The sequence below is a fragment of the Malaya genurostris genome, chromosome 1 (assembly GCF_030247185.1).
Source record: "Malaya genurostris strain Urasoe2022 chromosome 1, Malgen_1.1, whole genome shotgun sequence".
Taxonomy (NCBI): Eukaryota; Metazoa; Arthropoda; class Insecta; order Diptera; family Culicidae; genus Malaya; species Malaya genurostris.
In genome coordinates, this window is record NC_080570.1 from 61350782 (window position 1) to 61367906 (window position 17125).

Genomic DNA, 17125 nt, shown 5'->3' on the forward strand with positions numbered 1-17125 from the left:
AAAGTAAAAAATTGTAACCAAAAAAAATTCCTACGGATGTTCGAACTACTTACACTTGAAGGACTCACTGTTCACCATGATCAAAATTGAATTTTTCACACCGGGAATACACGTACATTGTTTGATTCTTTGGTCAATTCACGTAAACGAACTGATAACACACTATTCATTTTAGGGGATGTTCGCATAATATTCATTTTCGTCACGTATAATATTCAATTTGACATTTGCAACTATTTTACGTGATTTTTCAAGTGATTCGAATGTGAATTTTTATTTGTGTGTCAAGATAATGAGCACGCTTACTTATAGTTCTAAAGAATTGGATCAAAAGTCGCACTGTTTCGTAAAAACCATACCTATCCAAAATTGAGTACAACGGGTATTACGACATATTGGGTAAATATGCTTCTCGAAAAATTTGAGTAGATATTACTCGCTTTTGTTGACATTTGTAAATGAAAATAAAGTACCAAAGACATTGGAAATCTACAGGGTCCGCCATCTAACATTTATTTTTGAACTAGCGGTTATTTCGACATTGGTAACCTAAATGTCACTTCTGATTTGACAGAAACTTAGTTGTATCTTTCCGCTGAACGAAAATGGTTGTGTATACGCTTGAGGACCGCGTGAAAATAGTGCAGTTTTACTTTCAAAATCATGGTAATGTTGCGGAATGTGTGCAAAAAATTATCTTCTCGGATGAGGCACATTTTCATCTCGGCGGGTATGTTAATAGGCAAAATTGTCGCATCTGGGGACGGAAAACCCGCACGTCATCATGGAGAAGCCGATCTCATATAGTGACGGTTTGGTGCGGATTTTTGTCTGGCGGGATCATTGGGCCTTTTTTCTTAGAAAATGAGGCAGGAGCCGCCGCCACGGTCAATGTCGAGCGGTACCGCGTCATCATTAGCGATTGGTTCTTCCCGTTACTTGAAGAGAAAGACTTGGACACCTTTTGATTCCAACAAGACGGCGCTCCGTGCCACACAGCCAACGCTACGATCGATCATCTGTGCACAGTCTTCGAAGATCGAATTATCAGTTGAAATTCGGATGTCGTTTGGCCGCCTCGGAGCTGTGATTTGACACCGTTAGACTATTATCTTTGAGCGGCTGTCAAAGATAAGTGTTATGTGGACAAGCCAGAGACAATTCAAGCCTTGAAGGATGCATACAATCGAAAATGTATTAAAAAGCTGGACCGACCGTATGGCGTACTGCAAGGCCAGCCGAGGCAGCTATTTGAATGAAATTATATTCCACAATTACCCGGAAGGATTGTACTTTAATATGAAAAAATAAATTTTGAATTCGGATGAACCGTTTGTTTTTTTATTCATGTTTAAAAAAAGTTACATTACATTATTCATGCTTCACAGTGTATTTATATGTTTAAAAGTAAACAAGCATTTTAATGTATTTTTCTTACCAACTAGAGCCTGATACGGCTCGATATCTAAAACACTTTATTTTTTCCATACTGAATTTTGGTAAAATTTTTACTACTCATTCGGGTCGGGTACGGGTACAGGTAATTTTTAATCGGGTACGGGTCGGGTACAGGTAAATTTTTTTATTTTTTTTCGGGCACGGGTCGGGTACGGGTAATTTTTATTTATTATTGATCGGGTACGGGTAATTTTTTTAATTTTCAATCGGGTACGGGTCGGGTACGGGTAAATTTTTTTGCTGATCACTCGGGTACGGGTCGGGTTCGGGTATAAGAATTTCTATACCCGACCATCTCTAATTATCAGTAGGGAACTAAACAAACCGATTCCAGCTATTCTGTCATATATACCAAAATAGATCTCACTCACTTTTCTCAGCGATGGTTTGACCGATTTCCACAAACTTAGATTCAAATGAAAGGTCTTCCGGTCACATACGGAATTCCTGAATTTCATCCGGATCTGACTTCCGGTTCCGGAATTATAGGGTAAAGTGTGTTCAATATTGTACACCGTCACTTGAACCGGCGAAACAAAAAACGTAAAAAAAATCCTAAACTGGTCTCAAAACTACACAAATCGATAGTCATCATCAGTAGGCAACTAGACAAACCGATTCCGGCTATTCTGGTACCCGGTATCCGGTTCCGGAAGTACCGGAAATAGTGCTCATATATATCAAAATAGATCTCACTCACTTTTCTCAGCGACGGTTTGACCGATTTCCACAAACTTAGATTCAAATGAAAGGTCTTTCGGTCCCATACGGAATTCCTGAATTTCATCCGGATCCGACATCCGGTCCGGAATTATAGGGTAAAGTATGTTAAATATTGTACACCGTCACATAAAATATTTTCGGACGCAACAAACATGTTATGCATAAACAATCTCTTGGTTTCTTTCAAAAATCGAAGAGAAAAATTTTGAATAGAATATCACAATATTATATATATATATATACATGAGAAAGGCATCATTGTACCACTAGGTGGATTAAAATCGGTTATTTTTAACTAGCTGTTATTTCGACATTGGTAACCTTAATGTCAGTTTTTTTTCCTTCCGCTGAACGAAAATGGTTGTGCATACGCTTGAGGAACGCGTGAAAATAGTGCAGTTTTACTTTGAAAATCATGGTAATGTTGCGGAATGTGTGCGAAAATTACGTATGAAAATGGGAAGAAAAGAGGCGCCGTCAGCGGGTATGTTAATAAGCAAAATTGTCGCATCTGGGGGACGAAAGACCCGCACGTAATCATGGAGAAGCCGATGCATCCTCAGAGAGTGACGGTTTGGTGCGGATTTTGGTCTGGCGGCATCATTGGGCCATTTTTTTCGAAAATGAGGCAAAAGCCGCCGCCATAGTCAATGGCGAGCGCTACCGCGCCATGATTAGCGATTGGTTCTTCCCGTTACTCGAAAAGGACGACTTGGACACCATTTGGTTCCAACAAGACGGCGCTCCGTGCCACACAGCCAACGCTACGATCGATCTTCTGCGCACAGTCTTCGAAGATCGAATTATCAGTTGAAATTCGGATGTCGTTTGGCCGCCTTGGAGCTGTGATTTGATGGATCAACCGATTGTCATGAACTTAGATTCAAATGAAATGTCTTGTATCCCTATACAAAGTACCTGAATCTGACTTTCGGCTCTGGAATTACAGGATGATGTGCACAAAATATGAAAATAAGCTCACTAACTGTTTTCAGAGACGGCTGAACCGATTCTCGTAAGCTTAGATATAAATGAAAGGTATAATTGTCTTATACGAAGTTCTTGAATTTCATTTCGATCCGACTTTCGGTTAAGGAATTACAGTGTGATTTGTATAAAAATTACAATTTCATATTATTTCATCACTTTTCTAAGAGATGGCGTAACCAATTTTAGCAAACTTAAGTTCAAATGAATGATCTCATGGTCCTATACAAAATTCCAAAATTTTATTCGGGTGCGACTTCTCGTTCCGGGATTGTAGGGTAAAGTGTGTAGAAAAATTGAATACGTCACATAAAGTGATGATACAAAAAAAAAAAACAAGATAAAAAATGCTTCGAAACTATTTCAATCGGTAGCAATTATCAGTAGACAACCAAACAAACTGATTTCGGTTATTCAGGTTCCCGGCTCCCGACTCCGGAAGCACCGAAAATAGTGGTCATATATTACAAAATGGATCTCACTACTTTTCTCAGTGATGGCTTAATCGATTTTCGCAAACTTCAGTTTAAATGATATATATTGGTATACATTGGGTTTCGCTACTTGCTCGCCAAAAACTGTTAGTGTAGGCCACAACAAATGAGTCAGCTGCGAACTCTATTGGAGCAGGAGGTCAAGTCTTGCATCGGAATGTAGTACCTCGACTTTGCTTTGCTTGTACCGAATGATTTGTATTTTGTTTTGAAAATTAAAGTGAATTAAACAGATAACTAAGTCCTGTTTTTCCCAAGTTTCGGGTTTGGGTTATTCTGTAAAGACTTTCTCTGTTATTCGGAGATTTGCATCTTGCTGCGTCTTTTTATTATTTTCAGAATTTGACAAAGGGAAAGAAGGAGCATATCGTAGGAACATAAGCGATTACATAACAACTCAATTGGAGCTCTGAGTTGGTTTTAGATTTTCCTACAACTCTCGAATTCCTTTGTCAAGGCTAAGAGTATGAATCAAGCTAATATACAATTATAAGACTGTTCTAAGAATGAAACAGTAGATAATTTTTGTGCAAACTTATGCGATGGTTCCCCAAATTCGAATAGATGCTCAACATTGGAAAACGCTCGGATACATGCTGTTATAGGTTTGTGATGTTCGAATGTAGTACGATGGAATCTGGGTTGAAATAGACTAGTCGAGCGTAGAGGTCGCTGAGAAGCACGGAAGTCTCGAAAAGAGATAAGATCTTTGGAGAGTCAATATCGCCGTTGATTACTTTAGCCACAAGTAACGCTTGCTGTATCTTTCTACGTCGCTCTAGTGTTTCCAGTCCAAAGATAGGGGGTATAACGAGTTTGATAAGCTGAGCTCTTCGATTTTAGTTCAACAAGTGATTATTATCGCAAGTAATCATTAAATAAGTGCATTTTAAAGCTGCCAGACTGTTCGTGTAAAAATAAATTCGTTTGCCACAGAAACCTTATCGCAGAGAATCGCAAAGAATTATTCTAGGAATGTAGTTAACGAGATTGCTCTGGTCTCATTTCACGGCAGTAGTGTCTAGCACCGGCTCGACCATCCAACAAAAAAAACCGCCAGTGTAACAAGTTATATATTCTTCAAATTGTCAATCCTATCAGCCAGATAGTCTTTCTTCATGGTGGGAAGATTATACATCGATCACTTTAAAAGAGTTTTAAAAAGCGAAAGATTATTTGAAACGAGGTAGTACATATTATGATGGGAAGGTGAATAGCACTCCCAAAAGTGCAATAGTTTATTTTAGAAAGAATCGAATGAGCATTTCAAACTTAGTACAAACGTGATCAGGGTTACAGTCTTTATAATTTTATGAGAGCAATCTGTGTCAACAATTATGGCTTCTTTCGGTTGATATGAAGGTTCGTTTGCTTCAATAACACTATTGTAGAGTTGGTAATTAAATTTTAAATTTAGTTACATAACAAAAATAAAATCAAACAGGAGGACTTATTGTATAAGATTTGTCTTGCTATCATGGAAAAAATATTAATATTTGTATCGTTATAAGTTTTGAATATACTGTTTAATCTCGCATATTTTTGGTTTATTTTTGCTCACACTAAACAAACACTTTAAAAAGTTCTTCCGGCTAGCTATTTTTTGATGAAAGAATAAACCTAGAATCATTTGTGTGGCTAATTGGCAAATCGCTTTGTTGCTTTATCAAACGAAAAGACATACAATAAAATCGACTGATGGATTCTAAATTGAGACAGGCCTCAACTCGCAGCCTTGTTCAATCTGGAGAAACTGTTTTGTAAACTGGACTAATCTGGATTTTGTGAAACGCAACCAAATTAAATAGAAATCAATACATGTTCAGGCTTTGCACGGCCGGTGTACTTCAAATTTTCAGTCTCGTTCTTGTGATCTGATTTCACACAACAATCCTTTTTATCAATCCTTTTGTTGCGTATTTTCTAACCCAATGTAGCAGAAATTTAATTTTGGCCAATTAGATCTTAATTTAACGTTTGGTTTCGATCGTGTAGGATCACTTCAAAAATCCTGAATGACAATGAATTTAGATTTTTTCACTTGGTGGGCAGTAGGAAAAATACCAACAAAAAAAAACCAAGAATCATTGATAAATGGTAGCTTAACTTATAAATTGAAGCAGATTAAAGCTATATTTAGAAAAGTTTTCTCGTGTTTTTGCATTCATTGATTTGAATGACGATTTAAAAGGGCTGGGGTCCACTAGGAGTTTTTCAGTACCTACACGGCTAAAAATCCATTGCCGGTACACTCTTAGAAAAAATGAAATTTATGCTTGACGTGAATCCAAATATGCCGTAATTTCTTTGGTGATGTCATAATATTACATCTACTAACATGTAAAAATTAATTTAGCGTCTGTATTGATGTAAGCTTCAGCTAAATTAACTGTGAAGTTAAAGATATGACCCATCTTTACATGCTTTGAATTGTGAATTTTAGTGAATTGCGACGCTCCTTTTATGTGCATCTATAGAGATGTAAATTTTTCTAAGTGTGTACCATGATTAAAAATCATGAAATCATGATTCTTTTTCCTTTCAGTTATCAGATATTTTCAATGTTTTACTTCTGATTACTCTATTTTACTAAATTATCTCTTCATTCAACCTATCAATTTCCGTCTAGCTTCGGAGAAAAGTTTTATTTGGAATATTTTCTTCTTCCATGTTATTGATTGTCTTTCAGGATTATAAATTGAACTATTGCGCAAATCTGTTGATATTACAAAGTTAATAACAGAGATATCATATATCGGTATATTGAATACATAGTGAAAAAACACTTGATATTAATATTTCAAACAATAAATTAATATTTTTCTCGGTAGCCGGCTGCCCAGATCAACCAATATAACCAATTAATAATTTTAATAAATAATTGAACTAATAAAGCGGAAATAAAACAGCATCAAGACGCGCGTGAAATCTGTTGACCTTTATTTTGGTGATTTAAAATGATTTTATAACAACTGTTTAGAATATGTCAATGCAATGAATCAACTATTTTGTCTAAATTCTATTCACTCGTTTATTTTGTATCACGTAATATTATTTATAAAAAAAAATAGGGAAGTTTTTATTCTTTACGCGATAGTATTGCGAATTTTTCTTCAGTTTCCTCGAATAAGAGTTGTGAATCAAGACTTCCCGGGACCGCAAGATAGGATATTGTTGAAACGTTCACTCGGGAAGTTAGTGAGTTTAGTGGTACATACGAGCATCTTGAAATCGGAATATACTGAGTCGCGCACGAATAATACCAATACTGAAATTTTTACTAACAAATATCCTTTTTCCGTGACACTTGTGGAGTGCGTAGTAGTATATACGGCCTCTAGTAACAACAAGTGTTGGACTAACATCCCTTCCCATTCCTCAGACGATCTTCGTTCGGGCCTGGCCGGCGCCGGTACTGATCAATGAATTCTGGGGTTACCAGAAGATGTACATTGAAAGATGATTTGCCAGTCCCAGGTTGGATCATCTAGTAATTCCCTGTACAATTTCAGCTAATCCCGATCAGTAACGGAGTAGCAACCAGGGGTGGTCGCTCAAGCTCAAGCTCGTTGATTTAAATGACGATTTAAAATTTTAAACACACATTTTATAATTTCGGAAACAAAAATCTGATCCGAATGAAAATCAATAGCAGCATGTGGAACCCTAAGACCTTTCATTTGAATTTAAGTTCATCGATCGTTTTTCGAGTTTGATTATACCGAAGCGAGTCTCGTTTTGATGATTTTGTACACTATCCCACATGACCTGCTAATAGGACAAGTTTTGAGCCCTATTTGAAATCATCGTTGCTCTAAATGACTATTGGAGGTTTTTAACACTTTTCGCTTTGTTAATCTGCAACCAGTAGTCGGATCTGGCTTAAATTCAGAAAATTCGTTTGGAACTATAAGACCTTTCATTTGAGCCAAAACTTGTGAAAAAAGAATAGTATTTATTAGGCACACTTACGCATAGACCATACTCAACTTGACGAACTGAGTCGAATTCTAAATGACACTTAACTCTCCGGATCAATTTTTACTAGTCAAATTGTCAAACATCTATGCTATGGCTTTCTATGTGAGATAGGCAAACGCGATTTTCCTTCTCTAATAAAACATTATTTTTCTAGAGGTGAAACGGTGAAGGAAACGAAAGCAAAGTTAGTTAAATATTGTAGGGTTACTGCTTCCTAAGATTGCACCGGCACTGAATTTTATCGGAAATGTTTCAAGGAGGTAGCAGAACCCTTAAGGATTAGTACTGAGCATACAAGGAACGAACCTTGTCGTTTCAAACACTGCACTACTTCAATTTTTACCTATATGATTAATCAGGTTAAATTCATTACTTACATAATTGAATTAAAATAGGAAGAATTGATTTGTTAAAACTTCCCGTGTGTTTGATCAACCATACGCTACTAGGCGCCAGATACTCAAAATCTAAAGATTGCGTTCATTTAGGAATACAAATTTTTATTAAATAATAAATAGATTATTAAATGTCAACCAATCAATTCTATGTTTACTTAACAATTATATCTAATGCTGAACTATTCTAAATTTCAGATCCCGGGACCGTTTTCTTGAATCTAGCCAACAAATCGAAGCCTTGGTGGAACGGTTCGCCCGCGAATCACCAATGCCAGAGGCACCGATCAATCCTATCGGAAGCGGCAAAATTCCTCTGGCCTACGGCAAACCCGGCGAACTGAAAGTCTGGGGTATCCTTTATCTGCGTCTGCTGGCAGCCACGTTTTCCTGTGGTTATGCAGGAATGAAAACCCTATTTCTGAGACTGTTCGCACTTCCGGCCGCCATGGGACTAATCTGGCTATTCTACAGTCAAGTTGGAGACGATTCGCACGGATTCTTCAGTAAAAGTGGAATGATTTTGACTGTTCTAGGACTAAGCTACGGAGTTGGAATCTGGACAACTATTTGCTTATGTAGGTACCATTTTTAGAACATTTGTTTATGTATGACTAAATGATATTATCTAAACTTTTCAGTTCCTGCGTGGCGGAAGCGTTTTTGCCAAGAATACTCGGAAGGACTCTATACTGGCGCCACGTTACTCATAGCGTACAATGCTGTCTCCATGCCGTTTTCATTCATTTCGGCTGCAATGGCTTCGTGCGTCTTCTATCCGCTTATCTTGAATCCGGTTAACCCCGATGGACTCACTTTCATGTACATCTTGATCGCTTTATGGACTAGCTTCATGCTGGCAGAGCAGCTCAGTATTGCATTTCTGTTGGTGATTAAATCTCAGGTGAACGCAGCAATTGCAGTTTCATATATTTTGGTCATCTGTTTATCATTAGCCAGTGGAACTGTGCGGTAAGAAAAAAACGCCCGATTGATATGCAATCGCAACTAAGTTTTACACTTTTACTCTCACTCTCCTAAAGCTCGTACAAAGGTCTCTCACCGTGGCTACAAGACAACGCTAAAGGTGTTCACACAAAGTACGCTAGTTCACTGCTGCATACAACGATTTTCCTTGCTCGCAGGATGGACTGCAATCCTGGCAATGGAATGGTTTGTCCTGTTCCGGCGGACTATTTGCTAGAGCGCATCGGAAGAACCCATCCTCAGGAGACCACCGATATCGCCGCTTGTATTGCGTTTGCCCTCGGTCTTTGTGCTTTTAACATGATCCTCTATCTGCTGCCGATGCCACGGTGTGTGCGAAGAAAGTTTCGCGATTAACGATTTAATGAAATATTTTAATTAATTTAAGTATTGTGATTATGTTAGAATCATTATTTTATTTGAAATCTGAAATAATAAACTTCATTTCTTCTGAATGTTTTAACGAAATTGAACTACTACACTACGTTCTCTAAATTATTTCAAACACCCAACAAAATCAACTTGAGACTACTCGTATAGCAAAGCTTGCTGGTATTTGAAATTCAATGCATTTTAATCTGACGTATGAGTGAATCGCATCATATGTAATACAGATTATTTTTTACTGAAATTGTGTTTTTTCAGAAAATGTTATTTGTATTTGACTGTGAAACTCCGATATGATTCAAAGTTTTTGTAATTTGTAATACAGTCTACGAGATAAGATCGAAACAGGTCTTAACTGGCACTTTGTGTATACAGTGACGTGATTTTTCGGATTACTGAAACGACTATTTCTTTAGATGAAAAAGAATGATGCAGTAAATAAGTTAAAGTGTTCTGAATTGTTTCACAGAGGTCTCACCCATCCCTAAATTCCCTGAACAAGATGTTTGAACAAAAATGATCAAATATATTAAATACAGAGTTGATGTCCTGTAGTTGTTGGAGCCAAAGTTGAAATAGATAAATGGGGTCTAACGGATGAAAAAACCCCTATTTCTGCGAATTTTTTAAGAGTTATCGTTAAAAAACAATCAAACGTTTTGCATAATACAAAGCATAATTGGGAAAACATTTCGTATTTTTTTTCGTGGAAAAACATTGAGAAATAAGCCAGTGAAGGAGTATTTTTAGGACGCTCCTTAGAAATCAAAATTTGCTGTGTCCCCTGTATCTCAGCGCAAATTAATCAGAAGTCAACAAATCGAAGTAGCATAGTTACATTAGATGTTTTTCCAGATCTCAACGTTTTTGTTTGATTTTTTTCATGATTTCATGAAAAAATCCGTCATTTTGTAGCTGTAAAACCTCTCCAAAGTAACAAAAAACGAAAAGTAGCACGTAAAGGTTTGGTGTTTCATATGTAGAAAGTGTGTACAAAATTTAAAAAAAATTGGTGAAGTGGGTCTATAAAATCGAAGGAAACAATTCATTTTTCTAGGGAATAAGTATATTTTCTAATTTGTAGAATTCGTTAGTTGATGAACAAATAAATTCTATTCAATTAAGGGGCGCGTAGGGTCTAACACTTTAGAAAAATCATATTTTTTTTTGTAAAAGGTGATTTTTTTGAGGTTAGGATTTTCATGCATTAGTATTTGCTCAGATTTTTTGAGGTTATGATTTTCATGCATTATTATTTGCTCAGTATGCTCTGACATTTCATCATGAATAGACTTACTAACGAGCAACGCTTGCAAATCAGTGAATGGGCCCTAGAAAAGTTGGCAGAAAATCCGCTTTTTTATCGACAAATTTTGTTCAGCGATGAGGCTCATTTCTGGTTGAATGGCTACGTAAATAAGCAAAATTGCCGCATTTGGAGTGAAGAGCAACCAGAAGCCGTTCAAGAACTGCCCATGCATCCCGAAAAATGCACTGTTTGGTGTGGTTTGTACGCTGGTGGAATCATTGGACCGTATTTTTTCAAAGATGCTGTTGGACGCAACGTTACAGTGAATGGCGATCGCTATCGTTCGATGCTAACAAACTTTTTGTTGCCAAAAATGGAAGAACTGAACTTGGTAGACATGTGGTTTCAACAAGATGGCGCTACATGCCACACAGCTCGCGATTCTATGGCCATTTTGAGGGAAAACTTCGGAGAACAATTCATCTCAAGAAATGGACCGGTAAGTTGGCCACCAAGATCATGCGATTTGACGCCTTTAGACTATTTTTTGTGGGGCTACGTCAAGTCTAAAGTCTACAGAAATAAGCCAGTAACTATTCCAGCTTTGGAAGACAACATTTCCGAAGAAATTCGAGCTATTCCGGCCGAAATGCTCGAAAAAGTTGCCCAAAATTGGACTTTCCGAATGGACCACCTAAGACGCAGCCGCGGTCAACATTTAAATGAAATTATCTTCAAAAAGTAAATGTCATGTACCAATCTAACGTTTAAAATAAAGAACCGATGAGATTTTGCAAATTTTATGCGTTTTATTGTTTAAAAAAGTTCTCAAGCTCTTAAAAAATCACCCGTTATTTTGTCATAATCAAACATTTCAAGAATGTCTTGTCAAATTTTAAAGTCAATCGAAGCAGAGCTCTTGGGTCTGTGCGCCGAGATCTTGACTCTTCACGGTAAAGATAAAGTCCCAGACCTAATATACTATACTAACCAATTTAAACCGGAACCCGAAATCGGATCCAAATAAAAATCACAAACTTTCATGAATTTTCAAACCTTTTTTTTATTCAAGTTTATAAAAATCGGAGTAGCCATCTCTGAGCAAATTGAGTGCACATTTTTTAAAAATTTTTGCCTATATCACCCTGTGACTCCGGAACCGGAAGTCCGATTCAGAGGAAAATCAAAACTCTAGGTTCACGAGACCTTCCCTTTTAATTTAGGTTCGTGAAAATCGGTTCAGCCTTCTCGGACAATATAAAGCGTGGATTTGCGTTACACACACCTACATTAACCCATATGCACACAGACGTTTTGAGTTCGCGACAAGCTGGGTTGGTTTCCCAAAGATTGCATAGCCTTTCTTCATGAGAAAGCTAAAAACGAATCCGATTTTATTTCACTTAGTAACGTTTAGATACAGGGTGTACAACCTTAAGTTGTCATCCTTTTAAGAGTGGATAGAAAAGGCGAAAACGTGAACAAAATTCAACATAACATGGGGTCGGAACATCAGTTCCGTCATATGCACAAGAAGAAATTATTTCGAACCAGACTGACATGTTTCTGACTGTTTCAAAACTGAATTTACCGCACTCGCAGATCGCCTGCCATAGCAAGTACTTGTTGCAAATTGTTTGAATTTATAAATTAAAAATAAATAAAAATTGTCCGACCTTCTTCCTCCGGAATTACTCCGGCAGTGCTTGGATCTGGTTGGTTGTTAGTTCTGCAGGATCCCTGCGTTATCTTGAAGACATTAAGTCCGATCCGCTTCGTTGCGTGTTAGATGAACCAGACGGATGGATTGATCTTTTTGGTCAATCCCGAATCAAAAGATTCGGTAATCTATCATATTCTTTGTGTTCACAGAGTTCAAGTGTGAATAATTACTTTTAAAATGGGCTGCTTAGAATGCTGCTCATGAACTTCGTAAGCTGCTCAAGCCAAATTAATTCCATTTCTCCGAACTTTCGATGTCCTTGTCATTATTCTGTGGAAATGTTTGGTCTCCATCTTGATTTTGTTGAAATAAGCTTATCTGTAAAATTGGACGCATCAAGAACCGGCAATCCATTAAGTACAAAATCGGTCGGTTGTGTAAAACAAAACGCTTCAAGTAAACATACAAATGAAAAGTTCCAGTTCGCTTCTCAGAAACTGCACGATTGATTAGCTTTCGTGAGTAGCATGGTTATGCATATGAAATTGCAGCTAAACCCTTGCGAAATAACAGTTGCATCTTCGAAAGGTTGTCCAGTACTCAGAAATGGTCTTCTACATTCCTGAAGACAAATTGCGTTCCATGCTAAGATCGATGCGCTGGAATTGCATTATCAATTTGTAGCTGGTAGCTGAGGCATCGCGTTGAATTACGCAAAGATTTGCAAACTAATGTGTGAGATCGGCGTCTGCGAGCCTTTCTTCGGCAGACGAAACGCGCCTCTTTTTTATTTACCTGGAGCGAAACACGTTTTATTTTGTTCGTAACATCATTCCACGTGAGATTGTTGGCACTTATCATTTCTTGATCGCGTGCGCATTGAAACGAAAGCATTGGCAGAAGAAAAATATTTTCTTGCGGAAAATCAAACAAAGTCACTGAGGCTACAACAGCTTTGGGTACACGTGTTAAACGCACTGAGGAAGTTTGTGACCGTGGCCCCGAAGATAAGTATCTCGGAAACTGTGGATGCTCATTGCAACTACTCCAAGCATATTATTTTTATGCGAGAGTGTTGATTTATGCATGCTTAAATCGACTTGAATGACGGTGTAATAACAACCTCTGGAACCTTCCGCTTATGCATTGGAACTTTGTAAAGAATCGATGTCAAAATACTGCTATTCTTCGAGAAGCATTTCAATAAAGGGCAATCAAATTGATCAGAATATTTATGCTGTGTAGTTGTAGCGTAAACAAAAAGATACATTTGCTTACACCTACAAAAACATACAAGCCGGTACCTTCAATGTAGTCGTTTTGAAGATGTCGGATTCATCCATCGAATCGATTAATAAGAATTAATATGTGGTATGCAAATAAATCGATGACTTCGATACAATTATCGTGAAATGGCCAGAATTAGTTCTATAAAAAGATATGGAATTGCTGGAATACTCGACTCTCGAACGGAGCTTCATAGACCCATAGTGTTATACACCATTCGACTCAGCTAGACGATCAAAGACCCCGGAGTCGGGGTCTGGCGAAACTCTATCGAGTATGAGGGCGGTGATAGAGCAGCTCGACGCGATCATCGCTTTAACTAGCGAAAAAAGCGACATCAGCAAGGACCTCAAGCTGAACTTGCTGAAGCTGAGAAAAACCGTAAATGTGGCCAAGAGAGACCAGGAGAATCTAATAGCCAGAACGGAGGGGGGCGAAAGGATGGGTAAGTGGTCCAAAACGGAGCCCTTCTCATTTCAAAGTAGTTCGAGTCATGCAACAATCGACTACGCACTCCGCCCAACAATGGAGAGGAACAAAGTGCGTAGGAAACGAGCCAAGGACTCACCAGGTCTCGTCGCGTCGGATCAAAAGTCGTAAGGGCCTGGTCGCTGACGGCAGGAAGAAGGATTGCGACAAAGGTCTCAATCCAAAACGGGATACTCGGTCCCCGGACCCGAGTAAAGAGACCGAACTTGAGTCTGGTGAGAAGGGTCAACAGGATTGGTTCTATAGGAGAATCCTGACAAGGACCGACCCGACATGGAGCGGTCCTGGCTCAAGGTGACCGGGAAGGAAAGAAGAAAGTCCCCATAGAACGTGAGAGAAGGGCTAGGGACAAAGGGGAAACCTTGTCCCTAACCCTTCAGACAAGGAGAAATACGCTGACGTTCTCAAGGCAATGCGGAGCGAGGCAAAGCTTGTCGATCTTGGAAAGGAGGTTCGTTCTATTAGACGTACTAGATCTGGCGAGATGCGATGCAGTATTCCACATTTGTCGAATTAATTCTTCTGTGATATAGCTTCTTAGAGCCTAAGCAAAGATATTTTATCTTATTCTTTAATGAGATAACTACTGATTACTAGTTTTGGTCAAACATTTCATCCTATTTTGATTGCGAAAAACACCGCAGTGGTCGGAAAATGGTTTTGTTTACAAGTAAAAAACTATTCACTTGTAAAAATTAAAAAAAAATCTGAAGCAATTGAAATTAATTGTACCCTACTTTGAGAACAACTAACGGAATGTTGAATATGAATCAAAACATAATACAATCCACGAATAGTTCACAGCTTCTTTAATTTGGAAAATCAATCTTTCTACGCTCTGCTAGATACATTGATAGATTTATAATTGATTCAACTAACCTTTGGATAGATAATTTTTGCGATTTTCCGTACTGTTTTCATCGTTGCTGACACTGTCGCTGTCTTTTAGCAAAACGGATTCACCCGATTTGCTTTGCTTTTCAGATGCCTATTCTTAATTTTCACTGTCAGATCCTTTTCATCAGATCTTTTCAGCTGTTTCAGTGGCGGTGGAGCAATATCAATATCTAAAAACGCATTTTTCCTTACTTTCACAATATTATACTTGCATAGACCATTAAATTACCTTGCTTTGTTTTAAATACTGCTCGATTCAGGAAACCGCGAATAATTTGGTTCATTTTAATTTGAAACTTGTTAGCAGCAAACCAGTGCATCTAGCAATTGTGTAAACAAAAAAAAATATTACGGATAATTCAAAGGTAGAAACATTAGCAATTTCACACGCTTATCAGCAGCTACACAGTTTGGGAAAAATATGCGATTCTCAAAAATAACTGTCGCTGTGTCGAAGGTGGGAACATCAACAACTTCATACACTCGTCAACAACTACACTGAGGTCTTTTTTCATGCGGTCTTTATTTATGCGGTTTTTTTAATGCGACTTTTTTTATGCGAATTTTCAGTTATGCGGTTTTTTATGCAAAGTTTCAGAGTTATGCGGTTTTTTTTATGCGAAGTTTCAGAGTTATGCGGTTTTTTATGCGAATTTTCAGAATTTGCGTTTTTTTATGCGGTTTTTTTTATGCTGTACGTAAACTCGCATAAAAAAGACTTCAGTGTACTTAGATTGGAGCGTTCAATCAGACCCTGTCAGCTATAAGCGAAACCAATCTTCAGTTCACCAACGCCATCGCACGGCATCACATTTAATATATCATGTCAATTGTATGGGTGCTTCTATTTTGGCGCGCACAAACTTGACATTTCTCTCCCCTTCTTCTAAAGGGTGATTTTTTAAGAGCTTGAGAACTTTTTTAAACAATAAAACGCATAAAATTTGCAAAATCTCATCGGTTCTTTATTTTAAACGTTTGATTGGTACATGACATTTACTTTTTGAAGATAATTTCATTTAAATGTTGACCGCGGCTGCGTCTTAGGTGGTCCATTCGGAAAATCCGCTTTTTTATCGACAAATTTTGTTCAGCGATGAGGCTCATTTCTGGTTGAATGGCTACGTAAATAAGCAAAATTGCCGCATTTGGAGTGAAGAGCAACCAGAAGCCGTTCAAGAACTGCCCATGCATCCCGAAAAATGCACTGTTTGGTGTGGTTTGTACGCTGGTGGAATCATTGGACCGTATTTTTTCAAAGATGCTGTTGGACGCAACGTTACAGTGAATGGCGATCGCTATCGTTCGATGCTAACAAACTTTTTGTTGCCAAAAATGGAAGAACTGAACTTGGTTGACATGTGGTTTCAACAAGATGGCGCTACATGCCACACAGCTCGCGATTCTATGGCCATTTTGAGGGAAAACTTCGGAGAACAATTCATCTCAAGAAATGGACCGGTAAGTTGGCCACCAAGATCATGCGATTTGACGCCTTTAGACTATTTTTTGTGGGGCTACGTCAAGTCTAAAGTCTACAGAAATAAGCCAGTAACTATTCCAGCTTTGGAAGACAACATTTCCGAAGAAATTCGGGCTATTCCGGCCGAAATGCTCGAAAAAGTTGCCCAAAATTGGACTTTCCGAATGGACCACCTAAGACGCAGCCGCGGTCAACATTTAAATGAAATTATCTTCAAAAAGTAAATGTCATGTACCAATCTAACGTTTAAAATAAAGAACCGATGAGATTTTGCAAATTTTATGCGTTTTATTGTTTAAAAAAGTTCTCAAGCTCTTAAAAAATCACCCTTTATGTACTAGATTCGATGCGATCTCATCTGAGGGCGCCATGCTCGCAAAAAAGGATGTTGCCAAAGATTTGTTCGGGAAATGTGAGAGCTGGCTATCTTGTTAATATGGTGTCTTTGGTTAAATGTAGGGTGCCAATAAGGAGGGTGATTAATTAAGAGAAAAAAAATTTTTTTTTAATTCTGTAGGATGTTGGCTAATACGTAGATTTTGAATTCATTATCCGTAGATCCGTAGAAAAGATAGAAATCCGTAGATCTACGGATGAATCCGTAGGGTTGACCTCGCTGTGTATAAAGTGTGCACGCATCATGAG

General features: G+C 37.9%; 1 protein-coding gene across 1 annotated transcript in view; it reads left to right on the forward strand.

Annotated features, from left to right (window-relative positions):
* The window catches only part of LOC131440229 (ATP-binding cassette sub-family G member 5), a 37510-nt gene extending 28045 nt beyond the window's left edge, over positions 1 to 9465 (forward strand). The window contains exons 4-6 of the mRNA XM_058611322.1: positions 8237 to 8616; positions 8680 to 9010; positions 9082 to 9465. Of these exons, the coding sequence (XP_058467305.1) occupies positions 8237 to 8616; positions 8680 to 9010; positions 9082 to 9382 (1012 nt within the window). The 3' untranslated portion in view covers positions 9383 to 9465. The remainder of the gene's footprint in view (positions 1 to 8236; positions 8617 to 8679; positions 9011 to 9081) is intronic.
* The last annotated feature ends 7660 nt before the right edge of the window (positions 9466 to 17125 follow it).